Below are 27,276 nucleotides of genomic sequence, written 5' to 3' on the forward strand. Positions count from 1 at the left end.
CCGGGTGCTGACGTTGATTCGCAAGAGACTGATGTTTACTCTCCTCTTCTGGAAAGCATTTGATTTTATCATGCGACCTCCATGTCAATAACTTACTCGGTAAGTCGTCCGTGGCTCTTTTATGTGTTTGTAAACATCAGAATTCTAGTTCATAGACGTACTGTTCGTATAACAAATAATCCCGGTTGGGATAGCAAGCTAGCGAGCGTGTGCTTTGCGATAGCTGTTGTTGACCAGGGCACAGGCACAGGACCAACCAACTTGCCTATGACAACCGAGAAATAACCTATCTAAACAGATTCCGTGAATATTGGCGATACGCCGACTTGTGTGTTCTGGCCAAGACCATTTCCGTTGGCAAACGGTGAATCTTGCTCTAATGCTACCAGCCCTACTACATAACCCCATGGTGGTGAGCTCTTAATTGTTGCTAGTATATCGATAGCTAAGTTACAACTTTTTACCAGTCTACCTCGTAACCCACTCTGCTCTGCTTTCACTATCCGTAACTAAAGGCACCTATATATTTTGATGAAATTTCATGCGCGTCTGTTGCCATTGCTTGTTTATGTAGTGGTAGCTGTGTATGCTACATTTAGTTTAACTGGCCCCTGAAGTTGACCATCTGACATTTTAGAACTGGCGTCATATTGACAGGGTTTGCCCGCTTGGTAACGACTTGTTTGGTCAAATGGATAGATCAATATAGACAGATAGATATATTCTTTATTCATCCCCAAAAGGAAATTAGTCATAAAATAAACCGTTGCGTTACCTCTGCAATATATATTTTTTGTGGTAACCGTATCGCTGCTTCTGTAGGCTACATTCTCTACACACCACTGCACTCTCTACATAGGCTGGTTCTCTACACACCACTGCCCACCCAATTTCCTGCCCTAGTTATTGCTGTGGCGTCAGCATTTTTGTGCGTGCACAGTTTACGCATTTTAAAGGAGTTAAACATTAAAGCATTTTCTATGGATCACCTGTTGTAGAGCTTTACTGTGTTGACAGTGAAGAGTAATGTTAAATGCAAGTGGAGGTGTTAACATTGCTTTTCTACTTGCCATGGTAAGCCTGAGCAACTGGTAAAGGAAAAAACAGTGTTGACAAACGGTTAACAAAACATAACTAATGCAGTGCCTCTCATCTGGAGTGTTGCAAACATCCCCACTGACCAGTTCCCTGTAGTTCCATTTGTAGGCTGTATGGTATGGCCTGCTCAAAAGTTTTCAACAAGGTCTGCCAAGTGAACCACTTTTTCTTCACACGCTAGGGCCAAGTGTCATCTCATATTGGCAAGAAGTAGTTTTTTTTGTAAGAGTTATGTTTTGGAGATAATTATATTTATTGTTTAGGACCACACATCATCTTTTGCCACCTAATTAGGCCTGGCCTAGGCTAATAAAGTCTGTGAGAGAGAGAGAGAGAGAGAGAGAGAGAGAGAGAGAGAGAGAGAGAGAGAGAGGCAGGGGTTTTGACCTCTGTGGATAGTCTGGATAGGCATTCTTGGTCCGCCTTCTCTCTCTTTCCTCCCTGCATTCTATCATTCTCTCTTCTCTCTCCCTCTTTATCATTCTCTCTCTTCTCTCTCTCCCTCTTTATCATTCTCTCTTTTCTCTCTCTCCCTCTTTATCATTCTCTCTCTTCTCTCTCTCCCTCTCTATCATTCTCTCTCTTCTCTCTCTCCCTCTTTATCATTCTCTCTCTCCCTCTTTATCATTCTCTCTCTTCTCTCTCTCCCTCTCTATCATTCTCTCTCTTCTCTCTCTCCCTCTTTATCATTCTCTCTCTTCTCTCTCTCCCTCTTTATCATTCTCTCTCTTCTCTCTCTCCCTCTCTATTTCTCATCACGAGTGAGGACTTTCCCCCAACTGGGTTCAGTCTGCTCTGCTGGACTAGATCACATGGTTGCATTCTTGAGGGTTTCAGGCCGTCATGCATCCCTGACCTTGTGAGAGATGAAGACTGCTGCTGGGGTATGATAGCGTGGATAGGGGAGGGGTGGGGTGTGGTGGGGTGGCGTGCCATCCTGCACCACTGATGCTCCCCTGACTTCTCTCCATGGTCAGTCTCCAACGTGGACATCTCCACTGTATGTCCAACTCCTTCCATCCACCTGTCCTCAGTCACTCTTGCCGAAGAGCCACCTCCATCCCCAGCTATGATGATGAAGCTCTCTTTCCTGATCAACCGGTTCAACTTTGTGAAGATGCAGCTGCTTTGCCTGGCACAGGCCTTCTTTAGCCGCTTTCAAGAAGTGAGTAATGAGAGGAACTATTCTCCAGGAAGGATCTAGAGTCGGCTCTGCTAGACCGTTCATGGAGGCTGCGTTTGTGGGGGAGTGGTGCAAGCTGGGACCTGACTGGATGCAGCAAACAGTGGATTATTTTTGTATTAATATATATCGCTGGTTCTGTGGGTCATGATGTTTTCATGCTGAAAGGGCAAAAGTTAATAATAATAATAATAATGATAATAATAATAATAATAATACACTACCTTTTTATAGTGCTTTTCAAGACACTTAAAGACGCTATGATATGATCTTCTAAGCCTCATTCAGTTCAAGTGATGTATGAAATATTTTTTTTATGCGATGTTAGTTTTTTGTCTGTGTTATACGAATTCTGGTTATTAGGGATGGTTATAGTGAGACACAGTGCTGTCCACTATCAAAGAGCACCTCTGACCTTGTAAGCACGTTTTTTAATTGGTATTTGCTTTAGATAGATAGATAGATAGATAGATAGATAGATAGATACTTTATTGATCCCCAGGGGAAATTCAAGATGTTAAAATGTTTAAATGTTGCCTCAATGAACCCTTACTTCTAGATCACGGTAAAGAGACTTATGTCGGCAGAAATCTTTCAAATGCTTCGGGGAAGTGGACTTAAAAGATTTTAGCAGTGCACCTGTTGCGGTGTCCATTATCGTCTTAGCCGGCAGAAAGTCCGATGTTGACTTGGGATTGAAAGTCCCACTGCACAGAACTTGAGGAGAATTTCATACAGCATAAGAGTAACTATTGTAACTGTAAACATTATAGGGATATTAGCAGATTCCTGAATTTACCAACAATTCTGAATATTACAATCTCAGTTTGACCCCAGTGTCTATGCTGTGAGTGCTTTACACGGTTTATTTTATACAGTCTATGGGTTTAGCCTCTTCATCTCATCTAGCAGTCAGTTATCTTGGCCTTGACCATTTTTATTTGGAAATCAGGACATTGGTTATCCCATGAGTTACACATGTCCAGTTGAGTCTTTGAGTGTCTTTGTGCTTCATTTATTCTGTGTCTTGGCTTAAAAGAGGAAACATGGTGCAATCAATGACACCGATCTGTAAAAAGATGTTGTCTCGTAAAGCATGCAGATTTGATATTTCCCCGAAAGTGCTTTTTTTCACTAGCAGTATTCTGCCACTTCTGCTTACAGTTTGTAGTGAAGTTATTTCAAGAGTGTCAACAATGTTGTGTCATTTAATGCTGTAAAGTGCTGACTGTATGGTCTGTTCTGTACTGTGATCTGTATGGTCTGTTAAGTTCTTTGACTTCATGATGGGTTTATTCTGGATAACAGCATTTGATCTCTTTGACTGACTTTACTTAGAACAGTAGTTACTGTTTTCATGCTGTGTGGAAGATGACCGAAGTTCTCATGTCTCTTCATAGGGTCTTTTGCGCTTCAGATCCTTCAGATGATGCTCTGTGCATAGGCATAATGCTGCTGCTGCTGTTTGTGCTGTTGTTGTTGGCTACTGTACACTGGACCACGCCAGTCTAATTTCATTTCCGAGGGATGCTAACGAGCTCAGCTGAGGAGCAGCTGGCCAGAGAGCAGCACTGGCTGCGGATGGAACAACATCGTTGTTGTTTGGGACGGGAGGGCCAGCATGTTTTGATGTGCGCTGTGGATGGTAGCAGATGAGGAGCCTGTGCTCAACTGGCTTGTTTACTGGTTATGATATGAGGGCTAGTTGAGCCCTGACAACCTCTCATCAACCCTCCCTCCAACACACGTACACTTGCGTAATACTCACGCCTATTTACAGCTGGGACATCAGAGTTTGTTGGGCATTCTAATGTTACAAGCTTTTGGATATCATGGTTTGCTTTGTGTGGTGGTACTTGTGGTTGATGGGGGGTGAAATTGATATGTAAGTTTGTGTTGGAAAACTCACAGGCTTTGCCATGGGAGGTTGAACAAATATGAGCACACATATCTCATACACTTATCGGTTCTGTGAAATTCCAAAATGTCTGGTAATCTTTTTAATCTGATTATCTGCTCTGCAACATTCTCCCTCATTTTCTCTCTCACACTCTTTTTTTCTTTCTTTCTCATGCGCATGTCCTCCTTTTCTCTCCTCCTCCCTGACTGCATACTTGCTGTCTCCCTCCGCCCCAACTCATTCACTCCCTCTCTCTATCTTTCTCTCCTGCCATTCCGTCCCACCCACTCAAATCCCCCCATTCTGTCATTAATCCAAATCTCCCCCTCCATCCACCTCTTTTTCACTTTCTCTTCTCTGGCTCTCTCTCTCTCTCTCTCTCTCTCTCTCTCTCAATCTCTCTCTCTCTCTCTCTCTCTCTCTCTCTCTCTCTCTCTCTCTCTCTCTCTCTCTCTCTCTCACAGGACACTGAGTGTGAGTTCCCTATGGCTGTGTATGATGAGAACCTGCTGAGGAACCCTTTCTACAAGGCGCTAGAGAAACAGAGGCCAGACCTGTGCAGCCGCGTGGCAGAGGTGCATGGAATTGTGAGTGGGCAATCTCTCTCTCTCTTTCTCTCTCTCTGTCCATTTCTCTTTCTCTCTCTCTGTCCCTTTCTCTCTGTGTCTGTATATTGATTCATTCTTTTTCTACTCTTGGTTTGAGGTCTGACTTTGGCCTAGTTGTTAATGTAGTGGGTGGAGGGGAAGAGTGTAAGCAGGTCAGACAGCAGTCCTCCCCGTCCCCATGTGATGGTTGTGGTGACTAATGCTATGAAAGAGAGGCCCTGTCTGAGGCCCATCGCCCAGGCCCAGGGCCCTGAGTCCCAGTGTGACTCTGCTAAACTCTGCCCTTGTGGATACGGGTTTGACACAGCTGACAATCAGACAGATAAATCAGACAGATTCTTGAATTTCCACTGGGGATCAATAAAGTATCTATCTATCTATCTATCTATCTATCTGTCTATCTATCTATATATCTAAAAACATCCAAAGGGCAGTTGGAAGTTGTTTAAAAAAAAAAGGGAAAAAAAACCCCATGACATTTTGTGTGTATCTTTATATTCTAGGTCCTTGATTGTGTGATTGTGTAGTTGTAAACATCTAGTCTGCGTGATGGATTTCATAATTTGTGTTATTGTCATTGTTTATTTGTCATTGATTGTTTGCTGTGGTAGATCCTGGTGCCGTGTCAGGGAAGTCTGCATGTCAGTACATACACAGCAGCCCAGTTTGAGGGGTACGTTCTACAGCCCTCAGAGCAGGGGTACCAGACCCTCGATGGGAAGGTAAGGCAGCCTCTCTTAGTTCCTCTAAGATCTGCCTTTTTGTTATTTTGTTACCTTGCTTTTCTGAGACTGTCTTTTTCATAGACTGTCTAGCTGTCATCAAGTCACCGCCATCATCAACATGTTCTGTTTGTCACATATATTGTATTGCTATTGTGATGTTCACATGGTGATTGTACCAGAAACATCTGATTACCTAATTACTAAAATTTGTATAGAGGGGATTTTGAGGGGATTTCAAAGAGACCTTCAATAGAGAACTTAATCCATGTGTGGGAAATGGTCGTATAGATTATAGGTTTATGGTAAAGTGTTTTTGTTTGTAGTGATTTTGTGGCATGATTCGTATAAGGATTCGAGTATTACCAGTATTCCAGGAGCCCATTATAATTCTGTTGCCCCCCCCCCCCCCTTTCCTGCAACCTCAGGAAGTGTCCATCCAGGACAACCAGGTGACACTGGGAGCAGGGTTTCAGTGCACAGCCTCTGTGTCCATCCTCTTTGAGGAGACCTTCTACAATGAGAAGGAGCAGGCCTACAGCATCCTGTGCATTGCCCGGCCCCTGGAGGCCCACCAGAGGCCAGGTAGGCCCAGCCATGCCCAGCCACGCTCCTCAGCGCCTGGGCCGCAAGGCCTGTTACAGAACCACAGGAAAGAGACATGACAAATGTTGGCACTTGGTATTGTTATATAGTTTGAATTCCCCATTTTATATTTTGCAAGGTAATGTGTGTGTGTGTGTGTGTGTGTGTGTGTGTGTGTGTGTGTGTGTGTGTGTGTGTGTGTTTATGTCAGACACGAGTGCTGTCCAGACACAGGCACAGTACTGTTTGAAGAATGTGGAAGACGTTAAGGAGTTTCTGGGTCGCCATACAGAGAGACTGGACAAGTTCATTGCCAGCTTCGGCCACAGCTTCAAGGAACAGGAGAGGAAGGGACTACGCTACCACATTGTAAGAATACAGCAGTACAAAACCATTTAATAACGATACATGATACAAACGTACAACTGTTATCTTATGCAAGTTAGGAACAGTTAATAGCAAATTAGAAGACATTTTGCAGAATGGAAATAGTTTTTTGGGGGTAGGAGGGAAGACATTTATCCACGCTATCCATTATATTCACATTTTTTTTCTCTAAAGGGTCATTCACACCAAGAACGATAACGATAACTATAAACAAATATCGTTCTCGTTAATATGAATGACGACGTTCACACATAAACTACAACGATAACGACATGAAGAACAATATTGTTGGGGATCACTTTCAGAGTGATTTTGAGAACGATAAAAAGCTAATAGCCGATCAGAACCCATCCAATTTTAGCTGTCATATTCATTAACACAAGGAGAGACTTTGTTTATCGTTGTTCAGTGTGAACGCTTTTATCGTTATGGTTATAGTTATATTTATCGTTATTGGTGTGAATGACCCTTAATGCCACATGATTTTACTAACCTGGTTTCGGTGGCATCTGTCCCCTTACCTGCAGGACTCGGTGAACGCGCTGTACACAAAATGCCTTCAGTGCTTGTTGAGGGACTCACGTCTGGTAGGTGAAGCTGTAGTACATCTTTCATTACTTGGTATAATGAGGTGATTATATTTGAGGGATGTTGCTGGGCAATCACATAACCGGTTCCATGTGTTCTGATGATTAAAGAAAGAAAGAAAATAATTCCCTTGTAGCACCTGTCAGAACAACAATACGCAGCAACATTGCTCAGCAACATTGCTCAAAAAGTGGTGTTGTGCATAATCTTCATCACCACCCTCATCATCTTCATCATCATCATCTTTACTCTCCTGCTCTGAGATGAGTGTAATGGAGTTGACTGTGTGGGTTTCAGAAAGTGCTCGCCAAACAGGAGCTCCAAATGACCCTTCTGAAGCAAGCGGTGGAGGTGAGGGCCTCACAGACTCACAGAAAACATTTCTTCATTTTTAAAAATGTTTTTTTTAGATAGGATGGCGAAGAGTGACAGCAAGTGAGTTGGTGAAGCGGCTCATAGACTGTATAGTTCTATATAGTATAGTTCTATATATACAGTCTATGAGCGGGGTGGGTTCTGGAAATGATTCACGTCTCCAAGGGCAGTTGCACCAAAGCTCTTCAAACTGCATTTCTTCAGTTTTAACAGCGTCTTTATGGACTCTTCACCATGTGTGTGGTACATTGGCCCAAAGACGTATACACTGCTGTAAACATGCCTGGAGGCCTGCAAATTACTGTAAAACCGAGCAAAGGTCCTGGATCTGGATGCTGTGACCCTGATAATGCAGTCACATGTTTTTTTGTGTGGATTTAACATGGTGTCTCCCCTCCTTCTCAGATGTACATACATCATGGTATCCATGAGTTCATCTTTAATTACGTGGGAAGTCTTGAAGCAAGTCAGGTACTGACATTCACAATTCCTCTCTGGCCTTTGTTTTGAGCATTTAAAATTAACTTTATGGACCATTATGGTTGTTAAGAAACAACATAACTGTAGCTTCTCTGATGGCAGTGTTCAGAGAGAATCTTGCTTTAGCAGTTCACTTTGTTGTTGTTCTTAAGTATCCCATATTAATGTATCTTATTGTTTGTTTGTGAACAGGATGCTGCGTTCAACAAAACCACGCGAGGACTGCAGGATCTGCAGCAGAAAGACCTCGGTATCAAATCTGAGTTTAGGTGAGAGAGCGTCTCAGAAAACCAGCTCACTTCCCCTTTCCAGAGAAGTCTGTTAGCCACTGTGTGCCACAAACACTCCTCAGATTGTGTCTGCGGTGGATACCAGAGATGTTAGAGTGTAGCATGTGATGTACAAATTATTAAAGTGCATGAAAATCCAGTCAAGTCTTCTTCTTCTTCTTCTTCTTCTTCTTCTTCTTCTTCTTCTTCTTCTTCTTCTTCTTCTTCTTCTTCTTCTTCTTCTTCTTCTTCTTCTTCTTCTTCTTCTTCTTCTTCTTCTTCTTCTTCTTCTTCTTCTTCTTCTTGAAAATTACTTTTTGAGATATTAATAAAAAAACAAGCTTATTTTTCCCCATAGACTTTGCATTGAATCTGCCTATCAACACCCATTTAACTTTCTGTCTATCAACATCCATTACACTATATACATTTAACTTTTAAACTATATACCCTGTCTCAGGCTTTAAGCATACAATCTGGCTCTCTTAATCTTCTCTTAAGAAGATCCTGTTCAACTATTTTCTCTGCCCACAACTGTTTCAAAATAAATGTCCTCACTACAATAATTCACTATTAAATAATTTAACTATTTAAACTACTCAACTAACTGTTCAGCCATTTCAACTATCAGTTGTTATCAACTATGACTCCTGCCAACTGTTTCCTCTGCCCACAACTGTTTCCAAATAAAAGTTTGTTTTGCATTTTATGTTAATATACAGTATGTTTTGCATTTTCATGCACTGGTAATTTCCTCGATATTACATTTTCTAGTTTATTCATCCTGTCTGTCTCTGTAAGTCATCTGCCAAGTAATTCAATTAACTATAACTCTCTTTTGTAAATCAACACTACATATGTAGTCTCTCACCCACCATTTATTTTTCCCTCATCTGTCTCTCTCACTCTCTGTCTCTTTCTCTTCCTCTATCTCTCTTTCTTTCTCTCTCTCTCTTTCTCTTCCTCTGTCTCTCTCTTTCTCTTCCTCTCTCTCTCTCTCTCTCTCTCTCTCTGTCTCTCTCTCTCTTTCTCTCTCTCTCACTCTCTCCCTCCCTCTCTCCAGTATAAATATCTCACGAGCGAAGCGTGAGCTGAGTCAGCTCAACCACTGCACATCCCCTCTGCACAAACTCCTCTGCCTGAGGAAGGTGGCCCTCACCATCATGCAGTCCCCCAGCCCTACAGGTGTGTGTGTGTGTGTGTGTGTGTCTGTGTCTTGTTTGCCCGTCTGTCTAAATGTGTCTATCTGCCTGTATCTGTGTATGTTTGCAGGTGTTGTGTGGGTGTGTGTGTGTGTGTGTGCGTGTGTGTGCGTGTGTGTGTGTGTGTGTGTGTGTGGTGGTGGGGGGGCTTTTGTTCTTGAACATTCTTTCCTTGATTCAGTGAATTGCCATAGCACCTTTAGTTTTAAATGTGCTTTTCTACTGGGTAAAGAGTGCAGTGGCACGTTGCCCAGTTCTGGGTTTGTGTGTCACAAGTCCATCAAAGGGCTCTGCTACTCACACAGCAGCCTCTTTAAAACATGCTGCAACTGAATTACCTTCAGTCCACTCACACACACACACACACACACACACACACACACACACACACACACACACACACACAAATAGATCCACTTAACAACTTCCTCAGTGTGTACAGCAAGGCTGTTCAGTATACTGTGGCCTTGTGTGGGTGTGATAACAAGACTGTTCTGTGCATGTTGAGCAGAGCAATTCTGCCTTAATGTCTGTTAGTCAAACAGCAATTTACCCATTACGCCCATAACTAAAAGGGACAGAGATGGCCAGTATAAGACCCTCTTGGAGATACAGCTAAGATATACACACATACAGTACATCTACACATACAGTACATACACACACACACACACACATAAGCACACACAGGATCTACTCTGTTTCAGAGGAAGGCATTGCTTGTGTTGTTATGTAACCTTAACAGACTCTTCCACTGAACCAGACTCTTGCTGTGTTTGTGTTTGTGTGCCGAGAGCTGCGTCTTATGCAAATGGAGTAACTGGTGTCCATCTCTTTCTGGGTATTTTCCACTGCAGTAAGCCTAGATGCCATCTGTGCAGATGATCTGCTCTCGGTCATCCTCTACCTGCTGCTGAAAACAGAAATCCCAAACTGGTGAGCTCTTGCCCTAACACATGATTGTCATGTAGAACTGTGTGTGCGCGCATGTGTGTGTGTGTGTGTGTGCATGTGCACACGCTTGATAGCAGTGGGAGAAGAGTGCTGATGAACAATTACTCAATTGTTATAACAGACAGCAGTCAAAGTATCAAAGTAACAAAGGGTCTCTTTGTTTTTAACTAAAGATCTCTGTAAGACCCAACAGTCAGAGTGATGACTGTGGGGTTGCAGTTTAGAACTCTGTTATCAGTCATTGATAAACCGTCATTTCTACATTTGTTCTCATTTGTAGCCTGTCCTGAATCCCATCTGTTTTCTAACAGTGCTATATTATTATCTTCTCTCAGGATGGCCAATCTGAGCTACATCAAGAACTTTCACTTCTGTAACTCCACCAAGGATGACCTGAGCTACTGCCTGACGTCGTTTGAGGCGGCCGTGGAGTACATCAGCCAGGGCAACCTCAGCCAGGGCCTCACGGTGAGCACAGGGATAGAGACCCAGAGAGATGGAGAGAGGGAAGAGAGGACTAGGGTCAAAGGGAAAGAGAAGCACTGTCTGACAGTGCAATGTGATTAGTTGATAAGGTAGTGCAGATATTAACCCAAGTCATACGTGTATATAATGATATCTACCTTTGGTACATAAATGTATATAATGATATCTACCTTTGGTACATAAATGTATATTATAATATCTGTTTTTCAGGGCCCTGGGGATCTGAATAACAAGCTGTTCATCAGGCAGAAGATGAATCTGCTCTCCCAGAATGCTGCTACATCCATAGACTATCTGTTTGAGGTGAGCTTCCTGTTTCTACCCTCATGTCTCAAAACTGACCCCGGACCCGTAGACAGGGATTTCTAGGGTAAGCTACTCAGCACATTTGATGTAGTCATCTATTAACAGTTGGATTTAAGGCTGTAAGTCTAACAAAAGGGTCTGGACTTGTAATCATATCAATCACATCAGTCAAGTGTGTGAAGAGACATGCAGCATGTAAGGGCCCATTCACACCAAGAACGATAACGATAACTATAAACAAATATAGTTCTCGTTAATATGAATGACGACGTTCACACATAAACTATAACGATAACGACATGAAGACTGATATCGTTCGGGATCACTTTCAGAGCGATTTTGAGAACTATAAAAAGCTAATAGCCAATCAGAACACATCAAATTTTAGCCGTCACATTCATTAAGACAAGGAGACACTTTGTTTATCGTTGTTCAGTGTGAACGTTTTTATCGTTATGGTTATAGTTATCGTTATCGTTATCGGTGTGAATAGGCCTTAAGGCCTGCTTGTTTTAGAAATGTCAGCATATCTGTCCTTCAACAGCACCCTCAAACTTACAAGGCTGGCGATGTGTGTGTGTGTGTGTGTGTGTGTGTGTGTGTGTGTGTTGGCCGTGTGTGTGCAGCACGTTGCCAGTGGCAACGAGGTGGAGGTGCAGCGTCTGCTGAGCGAGAGCGAGAGGGAGGAGGATGGGGTCAAGATGTGCCACCCTCTCTGCTCCTGCGACAGCTGCGAGCTCCGCCTGTCAGGGTGAGTACACCGCCGGCGCACCTCACATGGGATTCTGCTCACTGCGTGACCATACGTATTCACTAGGCTGATGTAACTACAGCGTATCACATAACCAGCGGAGTCATGCCTACTGAAGCTTGAGGGGCATGTGGCTACCCAGACTTTGGATTTTTAAATAATCCCCCTTTGAATAGGAGAAAGTTAAGATTCATGCTATTATTACATTGATAAAGTTATTCCCTGTTTGTTTTTCATTCTGTAGGAGACTGAATGACCCCTCCATTATCACCCCTTTCTCCCGAGATGACCGGGGCTACACTCCTCTTCATGTTGCTGCTTTCTGCGGTGTGTGTGTGTGTGTGTGTGTGTGTGTGTGTGTGTGTGTGTGTGTGTGTGTGTGTGTGTGTGTGTGTGTGTGTGTGTGTGTGTGTGTGTGTGTGTGTGTGTGTGTGTGTGTGTGTGTGTGTGTGTGTGTGTGTGTGTGTGTGTGTGTGTGTGTGTGTGTGTGTGTGTGTGTGTGTGTGTGTGTGTGTGTGTGTGTGTGTGTGTGTGTGTGTGTGTGTGTGTGTGTGTGTGTGTGTGTGTGTGTGTGTGTGTGTGTGTGTGTGTGTGTGTGTGTGTGTGTGTGTGTGTGTGTGTGTCTTTGGAATTGATCTAGCAGTATTACAATTCTGGAGTAAATCGTCAGGGGTCTATAAGAGTGATGAAATGTTAACTCAGGCATCTTCTGAATGATTGGGTGATTGATTAGTCATGCCTAATGCATCCTCGCTGTCTGCAGGTCAGTCTTCACTGATTGATCTGCTAGTGTCCAAGGGGGCGGTGGTCAACGCCACGGACTACCATGCCCTCACCCCCCTGCACCTCTCCTGCCAAAAGGGCTACCAGGGAGTTACGGTGAGCAACGTCACTTACCTGCTTCATCTTGTAACATACACACACACACTGCAGTTCAGCAGCAACACAATATGACAAGGCATTTTCTTTTACTGGTTCATGATTTTAATTGATGGGTTAATGATTTATGATAGGTGGACTGTTATTTCTCTTTGTGTTGCTCAATCTTCTCTGATCTTTTTGCTTACCTTTCCTCTTCCTCTTCCTCTTCCTCTTCCTCTTCCTCTTCCTTTTCTTCTTCTTCCTCCTCTTCTTCCTGTATTTCTCTGCTGTCCTCACTCATCTGGTGCCTCCTCTCTCTCTCTTTCTTTCTTTCTTTCTTTCTCTCTCTCTCTCTCTTTCTTTTTCCAGCTGCTGCTTTTGCACTATAAGGCCAACACAGACGCTCAGGACAACAATGGGAATACCCCGCTACACCTGGCCTGCATGCACGGCCACGAGGATGTGAGTCTCACTTTCAATTCTGCACTTCTGTTTTTATTTAGTATGGTTCCTCTCCACAGCTGTGTCATGATCTGTGACAGGTGTGTCATGAGCTGGCATCAAAGGAGTGGTGTGATTTCACTGTTGTTCCCTGTATTTGTCTTTTTATAATATGCATCAAATGAGCTGGCTGAGCTAGCTCTGTCTGCAATCACTTTTAGTTCAGTGGAGTGCAGTTACTTTTGGACTGTGACATAGTTTAGTTTTGAAACTTAACCTTGCATTTGACATTTGTGTGTGTGTGTGTGTGTGTGTGTGTGTGTGTGTGTGTGTGTGTGTGTGTGTGTGTGTGTGTGTGTGTGTGTGTGTGACTGTTGCGTTGATATTCCTCTGCCGTGTCTGTATGGCAGTGTGTGAAGGCGCTGGTGTACTACGACTTGCACAACTGCCGCCTCAACATCCAGAACGACAAAAGGGACACTGCGCTGCACATTGCGGCGCGCTGGGGCTACGAGGGCATCATCGAGGTGCTGCTGGAGAACGGAGCCTCCACCGCCATCCAGAACAAGGCCAAGGACACGCCGCTCCAGTGCGCCCTCAACTCCAAGGTCAGGCCATGGAGCCCCCTCTTCCTCCCAAAAACTTAATGTTGACCCTTCAGTTAGCCGAAGGGAAATGTTTGGAGTGAGGTACATTGTACTAATGTGTTGATCCTTGTTACCCCAGATCCTGGCCCTGTTGGAACACACACATAATGGCAACCAGAAGAAGGATGGCAGCATGGAGGTGTGTGTGTGAGAGAGAGAGAGAGAGAGAGAGAGAGAGAGAGAGAGAGAGAGAGAGAGAGAGAGAGAGAGAGAGAGAGAGAGAGAGAGAGAGAGAGAGAGATGTTTACTGTTCACCTCTGTTTATCAACTGCTTTCCTCTTATGTGGCTTTCTTCTTTCCATCATTTACATACATGTATACAGTAGGCTTTCATTTTGTTTTCCAGAATCACAATTACTTTGCTTGTGCAGAGGGTAGATTTTCATAATAGCACAGCCTTGTTGAAGTTAACAAGTAGGCTAATGCTTATGCCATATACATCACCTCTAATTGCAGTGTAATGTGCACAGCATGCCATACTAATGATTGCGCTCTCTCTCTCTCCCTCCCTCTCTCTCTCTCTCTCTCTCTCTCTCTCTCTTTCTCACTCTCTCTCCCTCCCTCCCTCTCTCTCTTATCCTTCTCTCTCTTGCTCGCTCTCTCTCCCTCTCTCTCTCTCTCTCTCTCTTTCTTATCCTTCTCTCTCTCGCTCTCTCTCCCTCTCTCTCCTTCTCTCTCTCTCTCCCTCCCTCTCTCTCTCTCTTTCTTATCCTTCTCTCTCTCGCTCTCTCTCTCTTTCTCTCTCTCTCTTATCTTTCTCTCTCTCGCTCTCTCTCCCTCTCTCTCTCTCTCTCTCTCTCTCTTTCTTATCCTTCTCTCTCTCGCTCTCTCTCCCTCTCTCTCTCTCTCTCTCTTTCTTATCCTTCTCCCTCCCTCTCTCTCCCTCTCTCTCTCTCTCCCTCCCTCCCTCTCTCTCTCTCTCTCTCTCTCTCTCTTTCTTATCTTTCTCTCTCTCTCTCGCTCTCTCTCCCTCTCTCTCTCTCTCTTTCTTATCCTTCTCCCTCCCTCTCTCTCTCTCTCCCTCCCTCTCTCTCTCTCTCTCTTTTTTATCCTTCTCTCTCTCTCTCTCCCCCAGTCCCCCAGTCGCTCTCCTCAGCCATCTGACTGCAGTAGCCGGCGCTCGTCCATCTCCAGCTCCTCGTCTCTGAGTTTGGAGCCCCGCCCAGAGCCGGACCGCACGCGTGACCGAGAGGTGAGGAAGACCGCCAAGACCTCTCCCTGACCGCGTCCGTCTCTCTTAGCTTAGAACAGTGTGGTCTTTGCACGCGTGACCGAGAGGTGAGGAAGACCGCCAAGACCTCTCCCTGACCTCGTCCGTCTCTCTTAGCTTAGAACAGTGTGGTCTTTGCACGCGTGACCGAGAGTTGAGGAAGACCGCCAAGACCTCTCCCTGACCGCGTCCGTCTCTCTTAGCTTAGAACAGTGGGGTCTTGGCTTTGTATTTATTTCTGAGAGTTTCAGTATGTCTGTATGTCATAAAAGGGCTCGCACATTGTGGTTCTCTCTCACTTTTGTCATTAATTCCTTTTTGTCCTCTTTTCCATGTTTTGGTATGGCTGTAACACTAGTGTTATCATAAATTTTAGTGTTGTCATACACTTGAGGGCAGCTCCAGCTCCTTTTCTCATATGGTAACTCATTTTGATTGGCAGGTGGAGAAACTGCTGAGAGCTGTGGCAGACGGGGATGTGGAGATGGTGAGTATTGTAGTAAGAAATGTTGGCCTTAACGATGATTGCCATATATGTTTATTACACGGCTCTTCAGAGTGCTGCAGAATGCTCCATTCACTTAAATGGGCCTTCCCAACGTTCGGTGGTCTGCTAATTCTCATTAACAGACCGTTGCTAAGTATAACAGACCGCTGTCAAGGAAAATGAGCTTTGTGCTTCTAATTCACGTCTTTCATATTACTGCGCAAGGACTGGAACTTCATTCAAAAGTGAAAGCAGACGGTTGATCAGCTGTGTTCTAAAGAATGTTTGATTCAAGTTCAGCCTGTGCTGTTGCGAACTATTTATTTCTCACCAAAAGCCACGATGCAACGGTAACAAATAGGTTATAGCCTAGGCTATGTGGGCTAAAGAGTCATATCGTGGGGAGTTTATTGTTTCGTTTTGGCAAGTAGCCGTGTAAGTAAGGGATGATATATAGAACGCCGGTCATTATCCACGGTGTCCGCGCGGTAGTAAAAGGTAGTAAAAGGTAGTAAATAGAATCTACCAAAATTAAGGCCCTTGAAAGGTAGTAAAAGGTAATAAATGCAAGTTGAATTGGTAGTAAATTTTTCATCACCACCTCAATATATGATTTTACATTTTTTGCTTAATATTTGTGTCTACATGTTTTAACTGCATCTTGCCTAATTAAAAAATATATACGTGCTAACAGGACCTGAGTGAGTCGGAGAAGTAAACTGTGTAGAGTTCCGTGGTTGACAGCCTATCAGCGACGCCAACAAACAAAATTTTCGCCTTTTTGCTTCAGTTGATATTACAGGGATACAAACAACGCGCTTTTCGGTGACTCCTTCACGTTGCTTTGGGCGACTTATATGAATCGTGCAGATCCGAAGAGTTTTTTAGGGGCCAGGGATGCAGGGATGCTTTTCGGCGACTCTCGCGTTTTTCACGTCATCTATCTAGGCCCTACCGCAGGCTACCAGAGCAGCGTTTATCATATGGGCCTGCTGGTCCGGTGTCCGGTGCTTCTGTCACTCATCTAATAATATTTGTTCATGTAGCAAAGGAGCGGTAGATGTAGGCCTAGGCTAGCCTATCACTCTGATAGCAGCTAAAAAAATATAGGCTACACTCACTCCGTTAGGAGGCAACTCTCTCAGTTTACACTAGGCTACTTCAGCTGGAAGTTTTAACAACTGTGGACTTGGTAAGCTTTCGTTCAGCTGACGGTAGCGCTGCCATCTGACTGTGATCATCCAGAACCGTGCAATAAAATTCCACCTATCCCATCAGTAACAAAGTTCGAACTAGTCACTGACATAGTAACCGACAACATTTTTTTAACGTAACCTAGACCTAGTATCTAATGTTACGTAATTGCAAGAAAACGAGTGAAAACAATTCCTTAGTTTTAAGTTTTAACCACGCAAGTGCGCGTGTCATTTATTAAAACGGTAGAAAACTGAATCAAAGACGGTGCATCAACAAAAACAGCATGCAGTTTAAAAGTCCCGTTATTTAAAGTCCCAGACATTTAAAGGGACAGCGATCACTCAAGACAGACCTACACCACAACTGAGTGATGAACGTGAAATTCTTTGAATAGCCTACAAAACACTGCATTTAGATGACAACTGCGTGAAGAACCACGCTAAAGTTGATGGCGAATTAAGTTTATGGCATTCACATTTAAATCATTCAATAGCCTATGAAAACTTGATCAGTTAAATTGTTCTCATAAAAGGAACAGCAGGCCTACAAAATATTCCAAATAGGCTAGTTTTATTGCAGTGACAGAAAACTGCAACATATGAGTTTAAAACCATGTTAAATTTGAAAGCATCTAGCTAGTGACAAGAGGTTTTAGGGGGGAAAAGAAACTCTGTAACCTACTTGATTCCACAGTCAATGTTCAGTATTTGGCCTATAATTTAGCCTATAATATTGGCATTTGAATCCATGAAAACTAACCAAAATCTATAATTTCCTATCGACAACAGACCAGTAATGCATCGAATCGCATTGCTACACATTTTGAAGTATTGAAAAGAATCAAATCAATGGCTTAAAGAATCTATATTTTATCAAATTGTGATTAAACTTGATTTACACTCCTAAATGGCATCCTTACCTACCTACCTAACTGTTGTTTTGGGAAGTATTTATCATGCAAGCATCGTGCATCCATGCTGAGTAATGCAATGAAATAATAGTTTTCAATTTTGCATCAGTAAAGCAGTCCACTGATGTGCATGTTTTCACGGACTGCTTTGTGTCAAATGTGCAACAACAATACCATACCAATAATAATGGCTTTATCCATATAAATAGATTTCTGGGCCTATCCTTAGACTGGAGTTGTTGTTTTTTTTGGGGGGGGGGGTAGGGGGGGTGGCCGGGGTAGTCGGTGTTTGTTCTTCATTTTTCACCACACATGTTTGGTGTTTTAGCGTCATTTGTGCCAAGGTTATCATTCACCTTATTAGGGCTAAGGGCTGGTTAGGATAACTCAAGAGCTAGGGTTAAGGTAAGGACAACTGAAACTGAACTCCTCGACACTACAAAAAAACATTGTCATTGACAATGACCATACTTAATGATCACAATTAGAAATTATTAGTGTACCTAATATTTATGATTTATACCTTATAGCAAGTAGTAAGTGGTACCACCCCCCCCCCCCCCCCAAAAAAAAAAGGGCTACTGCTTGATGTCGTGTTGGTAGTAAAAAATATTGTGGAGGTAGTAAAAAAGGTAGTAAAAAGTAGTAAATTCAACTCTATGATTCCTGCATATACCCTGTTATCGGGAAATAGGTCCCTTCAGGGTGGAACAAGAAACAAGTCCGGTTCGCCCTATCGGGACCTATTTCCCGATAATGACCAGCGTTCTATACATTATCCCTTACGTATGCTATATTAATCCATTTACTCTTTTGGTGTGGTCTATGAACATGTTAAAGATGGAAATGCTGCAGAAAGTAGAAGGAGAGATTTATGTCCAACATCTGTGGAATGCCATGTTCAAGGTGTTTGTGAAACCATGCTGCTTGTGTGTGCCTTAGAGAAGGACAGCCAGGCCTCTGCTCCGGCGGGCTGCTGCCCCAGGCCTTATTTACTGTCTTGGGGTCAATCTTGGCTGGATTCCACAGATGTCGGTCGTTAGGGGATACAACCTTATAGATATTGTTAACTTCTTGAGTAACCAGGTCGTAAAATGGTTTGTGTACCATTAATGTTATCTTGTCTGTCTTGTCGAGGGTATAAGAAGTGTGTCCTTGCTTGTAACATCAGACTGCGTCTGTTAGCTACACGACGTAAGTCTCCGGATTCTGTGAATAAAGCTCTCTGAGACTTCTGACTCAACTCCTGACTGGCTGAGACTTCATTTCTCTGATCCCTAGACAAATTTCTGCTATTTACCCAGAATCCTCTTTTCCTCAACTCTGGTGTTTTTTTGTTGCCAAACCAACCTTGTATTACCATTACAGTGTGAAACCGTGTGTGTGTGTGTGTGCGGATGTGCATGTGTGTTTGTGTGTGTGTGTGTGTGTGTGTGTGTGTGTGTGTGTGTGTGTGTGTGTGTGTGTGCGGATGTGCATGTGTGTTTGTGTGTATGTGTGTGTGTGTTTCAGGTGCGCTACCTGCTGGAGTGGCTGGATGAGGAGCCAGAGGAAGACGAGCTGGCCGTGGCACCAGTCCAGGCAGAGCTATGCCACCCTTTGTGCCAATGCCCGCAGTGTGAACCCACACAGAAGGTACCTCCCAAAAGCATTACTCACACACACTCACACACACACACAGATGCTCATACATACTCACATGCTTGCAAACACTTATTTAATCATAGCATATGGTGGTGTTTTGTACACAGCCGTTTAAAACACACACAGAGAAACTGACAAATGTTTCAGATCAGTAGGTAAACATACTTATCTAGGTCACTTTGTCATTTTTCATATGTATATAAACATCCTAATCATTGCTAGAAAAAACATATCAAAATTTCAAGGTCGGTCAGTTGGTTATATATTTTTTGTGCATTTGTTTATACCTGTTAATTAATCTATGTGTGTGTGTGTATTGGGCTCAGTGGGCCAGTGGTTTTTGTGCTGTGTGCAGTAAGTGGTTAGCCTGCAGAGCAGTGGCATGGGTGTGTATATGTTTGCTTATCTTTATGAACATGTAGGGGTAGGAGTCTAAGGGCCCTACTCTACACCCTGCGCATGTAGGGGTAGGAGTCTAAGGGCCCTACTGTACACCCTGTGCATGTAGGGGTAGGAGTCTAAGGGCCCTACTCTACACCCTGCGCATGTAGGGGTAGGAGTCTAAGGGCCCTACTCTACACCCTGCGCATGTAGGGGTAGGAGTCTAAGGGCCCTACTCTACACCCTGCACATGTATGGGTAGGAGTCTAAGGGCCCTACTCTACACCCTGCGCATGTAGGGGTAGGAGTCTAAGGGCCCTACTGTACACCCTGCGCATGTAGGGGTAGGAGTCTAAGGGCCCTACTCTACACCCTGCGCATGTAGGTGTCAGGCACGACACCAGTGTTTTTTTCCTAGTTTGAGGTCGGCACATTTTGTCATTATTCCACCAGGCGCCAATTCTATGTGAACTGTGTTTACTCACGGGCGTATCGCTGAAAAAACCGAGGTGTGGTCAGGCACATAAATTGCTATTTGGATACCACTGAAAATGATAACGCCACTGACCAAGAAAACCCTGGTCTAAAGTCAAATGTGGCGTATTTCACTGTTATTTTGAGGGCGCTCTGTCACTGCTTAGTGGCGAAACCTTAGAAACGAGTCTCTGGCAACACAATGCAAAGACTGCTGGTGTGAAAGGGAATAGCTGGTGTCACTGTCATTGGTTTAATTGGCGTAACGCCCAAAACATACCCATGATTAATTAAGAAACATAAGAACCACCCTTTTGAACCATGCACCTGGCGTCTGATTACTTTTTCAACGTCAAACTAGCAAAAGTGGACTGGATACGCCTTAAATGGCTTAAACCATACGTTTCAGACCATGTGTTATGAGATCAAAATAGGGCTTTAAGAGTGTTTTTCTGTGGCTCTGGGTGGGACTCGTACATTTCTGTGTGGACACATACTCATGTGTGTGTGGGTATTGTTTTGTAAATCTGTGTGTGTGCGTGTGTGCGTGTGTGTGCGTGTGTGTGTGTGTGTGTGTGTGCTTGTGCGTGCACACACAGAAGCTAGTGAGTCTGCAGAGCAGTGGCGTGGGTGTGAACAGCAGCAGCGTGGACGGCTTCACTCCGCTGCATGTTGCCGCGCTGCATGGGCACGGTGCCTTGGTCTCCCTGCTCACCCGCCATGGTGCCAACATCAACGCCCGCAACAGCCAGGGAGCCACGCCGCTTCACCTGGCCTGCCAGAACAGCCATGCACAGGTGAGGCATGGCCAGAAGAGTCAAAGAACAATCCCTTATTTTACTTTCTTAGAACTTGAATGAATGTTTGTTACATTGTTTTCATTGCTGATCGTCTGATGAACTCATCTCAGAACTTTTTGAAAAAAAAAGGTGCTAGGTTATCCTCTTAGAAGTCTGGTACAAAGGGTTCTTTGTCTCCAGTGTTTTTGAAAACTCAGTGAGGTCAATATCGTTACTGCACTTTAATAAATAGATTGTAGTTATGTGGAGCTATTGTGTGCAGTCTGTACACTGGTCCAATCGACTCAGTCAGCAGTGCTCTAATAACTTTAGTGTGGTGTGTTGCCAAACTATTCCAACCAGTGAGGTCAGTGTAACTGGTCCAAAAAGTGTGGAGAGCTGTCTGTTTATAGTACGACAATAACTTGACAATGTTTAGTCAGCTCAGCCCTCTCTTCTATTTCATGTGGGTAATGACCTACAATCAACTCCCTGCCAAAAAGAGATGACATATTTTCAGGGCTTTTAAGCAAGAGGATTTACAGCAGAGATTACATCAACACTCTCTCCCTCTCAGACTCATTAAGTCACTAAAACTAACAAACACACACACACACACACACACACACACACACACACACACACACTGTATTTAGCATTCAGCTTGAAATAATTATGGCACCTACCTTGTGTCAGAGGTGTGTGTGTGTGTGTGTGTGTGTGTGTTTTGGACAATCAATTTTCAATCGCATGTTTGTAAACACAGTAAAATCCCATTCGGTCCTGTGATGTGGTTTTAGGTTTTAGCCTCTCTCCTGGAGTGTAACGCCAAGGTGAACAAGAAGGACCAGTATGGGAACACGGCCCTGATCCACGCGTGCCTTAAGGGACACTTGGACACAGCCACAAACCTGCTGAAGGTAAGGGACACTTAGACACAGCCACAAACCTGCTGAAGGTAAGGGACACTTGGACACAGCCACAAACCTGCTGAAGGTAAGGGACACTTGGACACAGCCACAAACCTGCTGAAGGTAAGGGACACTTGGACACAGCCACAAACCTGCTGAAGGTAAGGGACACTTGGACACAGCCACAAACCTGCTGAAGGTAAGGGACACTTGGACACAGCCACAAACCTGCTGAAGGTGAGGGGATGGTGACGGCCACAGTGACTACTATAGCAGAGTGGTGGAGCAGGGGTAGCATTGCCACCTGACAAATGATCGGCCCCGGCTCGATTTCCAAACCCAGCATTGCGAGTCCCTTTCGATAAGAGCATCTACTAAATCCCGCTCACTTCACTTTACCTTTAATGTGATTCAGATCATATACTATTACATGTTTTTACCCATTCACTCCAATGGGACCAGATTATGGGAGCGTGTAAAACAGAATTTCTGAAAATTTCTTCAGTTCTGCCATGAATGAGAGACTAGTTGTAACTGGTGTGTTGCCTGGTAATTAAAAAAAAAACTTGAATTTCCCCTTGGGGATCAATAAAGTATCTATCTATCTATCTAATAAAAGAATCCTCACCTCTTCAGAAGTCAAACCTGATGTCGTAGATGGTGTCAGTGTGATCACAAAGGATGGAATGTTTAACTGAACAAAATATGCCAGAGAAAGAGAAGGGTAGCTTGTCTGCAGGCACATATGAACATATGTTTGTATTAGCCAGTGTGCCCATGTCGCCTTTGCACCCACCAGAGCTGTGCGTCCGTCAACCTGGTGAATAACCATGGCAACACGGCCCTGCACGAGGCGGTGCGCGGGGGTCACCAGAGCCTGGTGGAGCTGCTCCTGCAGGAGGGGGCGTGGGTGCACCTGAGGAACAAGAGGCAGAGGACTCCGCTGGACTGCGCTGAGGAGATCGGGGGCAAGGTGAGCCCAGGACATGACGGTCAACACACAACCATAAGACAGATTCTGCAACACTCGACACACAACCATAAGACAGATTCTGCAACACTCAACACACAACCATAAGACAGATTCTGCAACACTCAACACACAACCATAAGACAGATTCTGCAACACTCAACACACAACCATAAGACAGATTCTGCAACACTCAACACACAACCATAAGACAGATTCTGCAACACTCAACACACAACCATAAGACAGATTCTGCAACACTCAACACACAACCATAAGACAGATTCTGCAACACTCAACACACAACCATAAGACAGATTCTGCAACACTCAACAGAATTAGTCAGGCATGTTTATGACACGGTTCTTTCAGTGCTATAATTCTCAGTTTTGTGGAAGAACCATGTCATAAACATACATGTCTTGTCAGATGTCATAATGATAGTGTATCGTATGTCCAGTAATTTATATATCCATAACTTAGGTAACTTAGTTGGGAATGGTCATGCTGACTCTGATTACATGTCGTGAAAATTCAAATCACACCTCAATAATCAGCAAGTTGCATATTCATTGCAGCAAATGTCGTGAGTTTTCTTGAACACTATGACAAGTAAACATACCACGGATGCATACTGTAATTGGTATAAGTATAAGTATATATACTCTTTTGATCCCGTGAGGGAAATTTGGTCTCTGCATTTATCCCAATCCGTGAATTAGTGAAACACACTCAGCACACAGTGAGGTGAAGCACACACTAATCCCGGCACAGTGAGCTGCCTGCAACAACAGCGGCGCTCGGGGAGCAGTGAGGGGTTAGGTGCCTTGCTCAAGGGCACTTCAGCCGTGCCTACTGGTCGGGATCCGAACCGGCAACCCTCCGGTTACAAATCCGAAGCGCTAACCAGTAGGCCACGGCTGCCCATAGTTTGTGTGAAATGAATATCCATTATACTGTATGCTCATGGCATGGTTACACTAGTGTCACTTTCCTTTGCTCCACTGGCTCTATATCACTTAGGTCTTTACAGCAGACTTCCGTGACTATCTGGCGTTAATCTGAGCCTCTACTAAAACTAACTTAACTTAATAGATACTAATAGCAATACTGTGACTCTTCTCGTTATCACAGAGCACAGAGATCCTGAAGATGCTGCAGAGAGCTTCAGGCCATGCCCCTGAAGCTGCAGACCCAGGAAAACTGCCCAAGGGAACTTTGGGTAAGGATTACACCACACAGTTAAAGGCCATTACCTCATTATGTGTAAGAATCATTGTTGTAGAGAAAGTAGTTATAAGCAGTTTCACAGAAAATTAGTAGAATTTGAGACGCATGTGTTTGGATTATGGATACATTATTCAGTGTTCCTCTCTTTTATATGATGTAGCGCAATCATTGGTGCACAGACTGAAACAGCAAGAAGATGCAAACAACAGGAGGCAAGACCTGCTTCAGTCTTTACGCAGGTACCTGCACTACACACGCAGAGGCAGAAAGCTTAAGGGACTCAGTAGCACCCTCTAGTGTTGACTTTATAGACACTATAAAGTCACTGTATCAGAGCATACAGTACTTCTCAGAAATGTAATTAGATAAGTCGTGTGCATGCATGTTGTGCATGTGGTCTACATCAGTGTGATCTGTGCTCTGTGGTTCTGCTGCAGGACTCCGAAGGCTGTATCCCTAGACCGGACCAGATCCATAATCAACTCCCCTCTTTTAAACAGGGTACTCTCCTCTCACACATCCTGATACATGCAAAGCATTGACTTCAGTGGATGATATATATATATATATATATATATTTGCTTTTTGCTTATGCAAATGTATAATGTATTTTAAGGTTTTTATATTAAAGGAGAATTACGGTGATTTTTCACATAGATCTTCGTTTCTCAGTCACCGAGTACTAACTTGCTTGACTTGCTGCAGCCAACGGTTAGAGCAATCAGACAGCTAGAGTGCTACACTCCTTAAAATCCTTGAAATCATACCCTCAGAGTGTAGCACTGTAGCTGCCCCATGTTCATGCCCCCAGAATGTAGCACTGTAGCTGCCCCATGAACATGCCCCCAGAGTGTAGCACTGTAGCTGCCCCATGAACATGCCCCCAGAGTGTAGCACTGTAGCTGCCTGGCAGCTCTTGCTGTTGGTTGCAGCAACCTGAGCTAGGCAGCACCGATTATTTTCGGGGAGGGGGGGTTAGTAGTCGGTGACTTGAAACAGAGATCTATCTGCCAGTTTCCCCTTAAATAACATAGTCCATGATTTTATTGGCTGTTGAGCTGAAATACCATGTCTTGTACTTTTAAAGAAGCGCATATCCACTTGCTGTACTAAGTCATCCCCAAACATTTTCACAGGCAGACAAGAGGAAACTGCAGAGGGGAGAGACGGTGGAGACCAGCACCCCAACGGCCACGGGTGCTGGGGGCCTCGCTGACTGCAGCCAGTCCTCCACTCCCCCACCGGACAATGGTACCAGCAGGAGCAGCCTGACCCGCTGCCACACCATCCACCAGGACCTCTCCAAGGACCCCTCTCTGCCTGACCACCCAAGCCCCACTCCTACCGACCTCTCTGAAGCATCACCTGACCAGTCACATGAGGCCCCACCGGACCTACCGCCGGTCAACGGGGACACGAGGGAGGCCCTACCCGACCTACCGCCGGTCAACGGGGATACGAGGGAGGCCCTGGATGAGGAGGAGGAGGAGGAGGAGGAGGAGGAGGACCTGCAGCACAGGACCAATGGGTCCCCAGAGACAGAAGCAGCGTTAAAGGAGATGGATGACCTTTGACCTCTAAATGACTGGGAAAACCTTTTGAGCCCTCTGCCCCCACTTGGTCCTTCCTGAGCTCTGGTCTGAGACCTGATGTCAGAGGACCACCCCTGGTTGAGGCATTGCAGGGAGCGGTGTATGAAGGTCACCTGATGCAGTAGGACGCCACAATGGCCCAGCACGAGTACTGGTCTTGGCTTAAGTGATTAACGCTGAGCACCTAAGGGATTTCCATACTAAGTAATGGGCAAAAGGATGGCATATTTACGAGAGAGAGAAAGAGAGAGAGACTGAGAGAGAAAGAGAGAGAGAGAGAGACTGAGAGAGACTGAGAGAGAAAGAGAGAGAGAAAGAGAGAGAGAGAGACTGAGAGAGAAAGAGAGAGAGAGAGAGACTGAGAGAGACTGAGAGAGAAAGAGAGAGAGAAAGAGAGAGAGAGAGACTGAAAGAGAGAGAGAAAGAGAGAGAGAGAGAGACTTGATAGAGGGCTTCACTTTCAGCACTTTTAAGTTCCAACTGTTTTATCATTTATCATATCACCACAAGTTGAAAAGGGAAATGTTCTTGGAATTAGTATTTGTGTCTTTATTTTTGATAACAAAACTTGTAAACTCCAAGGACAGACCTGACTATAGTATCATTCTAGGAGCTGAGATACTTGATTGGTATTATCGTGTAATTTGCACATGCATCTGAATATTTCTTATTAGTTGATTTCAATTTAAAAACCTTTTCTTGCTATTAGTTTTCTTTTTAACACTTTGGTTGAGTTGAGAACCCTCAGAAGTTATTTGGTCATAATGTTTCTAGAAGTAAACTGCTATGCATTTTCTTCCCAGTGATTAGAATGTAGTCCTTGTCTTCGCATTCATTTTAAAATGTAATTTATTTCTGTGTCAGCATTTTGTCTACTGTTATAAATGCAACAGTTTTGTTCCGGTTGTGCATCAAGAGCTTCCAAGACAGCAATGTCCCAGTGCACATCTACTCCTAGTGACACGGCTACGAAGTGCTTTGTTCCTCAAGAAAGGCCATTTTAACACCAAATTGGAAGCAGTAGAGCAGTAGAACCAAGTAAAATAAATAATCCCAGTATTGCAAGCTTGCATTGCATGCAAGTAAATTGTCATTACTTCATTATGGCTGGGTTTTGAGGTTTTTCAGGTCTTGTAAGCAGTTTCTGTTATCTGGATAGATAAGCACATAATGACTCACCTAAAAACATCTACACAATATGTTTTACTGAGTATAATGTAGTACCAGATTTGAGATAAGGGGGTATAAGGACCTGAACAACACACCCTCTTACCATTGCACTCCCTCACATAAAAAAAAGACTTGCTGTACTGTAGTTGCACTCCTACTCTGAGCGATTATTCCACTTGCTAGGAGGAAAAGATAGGTCTACACTTAGATAGATAGATAGATAGATAGATAGATACTTTATTGATCCCTAGGGGAAATTCAAGAAAACAAGATCTCTCAACTTGATGTACCTGCTTTGTTGTGTCCTGGTGCTTATTTGCATCTTCATTAGGATTCTGGCCTAGAAAACCTTGCTGGAATTTCCAACTTTACTGCTCACTGTTGTGTTCTCTTACAGCTTCACAGAAACACAGAAAATGTATCTGTGTAGCAATAAAGATGTGTATTCACCATGACTTTTGTCTCAAGACTGATCTGC

The 27,276-nt window shown here is 44.0% G+C and overlaps 1 protein-coding gene across 2 annotated transcripts; it reads left to right on the forward strand.

Moving 5' to 3' along the window:
- ankrd27 (ankyrin repeat domain 27 (VPS9 domain)) lies at positions 1-27,253 on the forward strand. 2 transcript variants are annotated; one of them, XM_076271468.1, is made up of 29 exons: positions 1-99; positions 4,646-4,768; positions 5,401-5,511; positions 5,940-6,096; positions 6,308-6,465; positions 7,011-7,070; positions 7,369-7,422; positions 7,852-7,917; positions 8,119-8,195; positions 9,259-9,380; positions 10,255-10,333; positions 10,687-10,819; positions 11,048-11,140; positions 11,770-11,894; positions 12,139-12,221; positions 12,658-12,773; positions 13,125-13,217; positions 13,607-13,804; positions 13,923-13,982; positions 14,919-15,035; positions 15,496-15,540; positions 19,160-19,282; positions 20,746-20,943; positions 21,726-21,845; positions 22,636-22,809; positions 23,941-24,028; positions 24,197-24,275; positions 24,474-24,537; positions 25,173-27,253. In XM_076271468.1, the coding sequence occupies exons 1-29, from the start codon at positions 82-84 to the stop codon at positions 25,608-25,610; spliced, it is 3,372 nt and encodes a 1,123-aa protein (XP_076127583.1). In that variant the 5' UTR covers positions 1-81; the 3' UTR covers positions 25,611-27,253. The 2 variants fall into 2 exon arrangements, with proteins under 2 accessions (XP_076127583.1, XP_076127584.1); XM_076271469.1 differs by having other exon boundaries at positions 20,749-20,943.
- The last annotated feature ends 23 nt before the right edge of the window (positions 27,254-27,276 follow it).

Source organism: Alosa pseudoharengus, unplaced genomic scaffold (assembly GCF_046254945.1).
Source record: "Alosa pseudoharengus isolate Yale_2024_CS ecotype anadromous, Long Island Sound unplaced genomic scaffold, YU_APseudo_1.1 YU_APseudo_1.1_scf_10, whole genome shotgun sequence".
Classification (NCBI taxonomy): Eukaryota; Metazoa; Chordata; class Actinopteri; order Clupeiformes; family Clupeidae; genus Alosa; species Alosa pseudoharengus.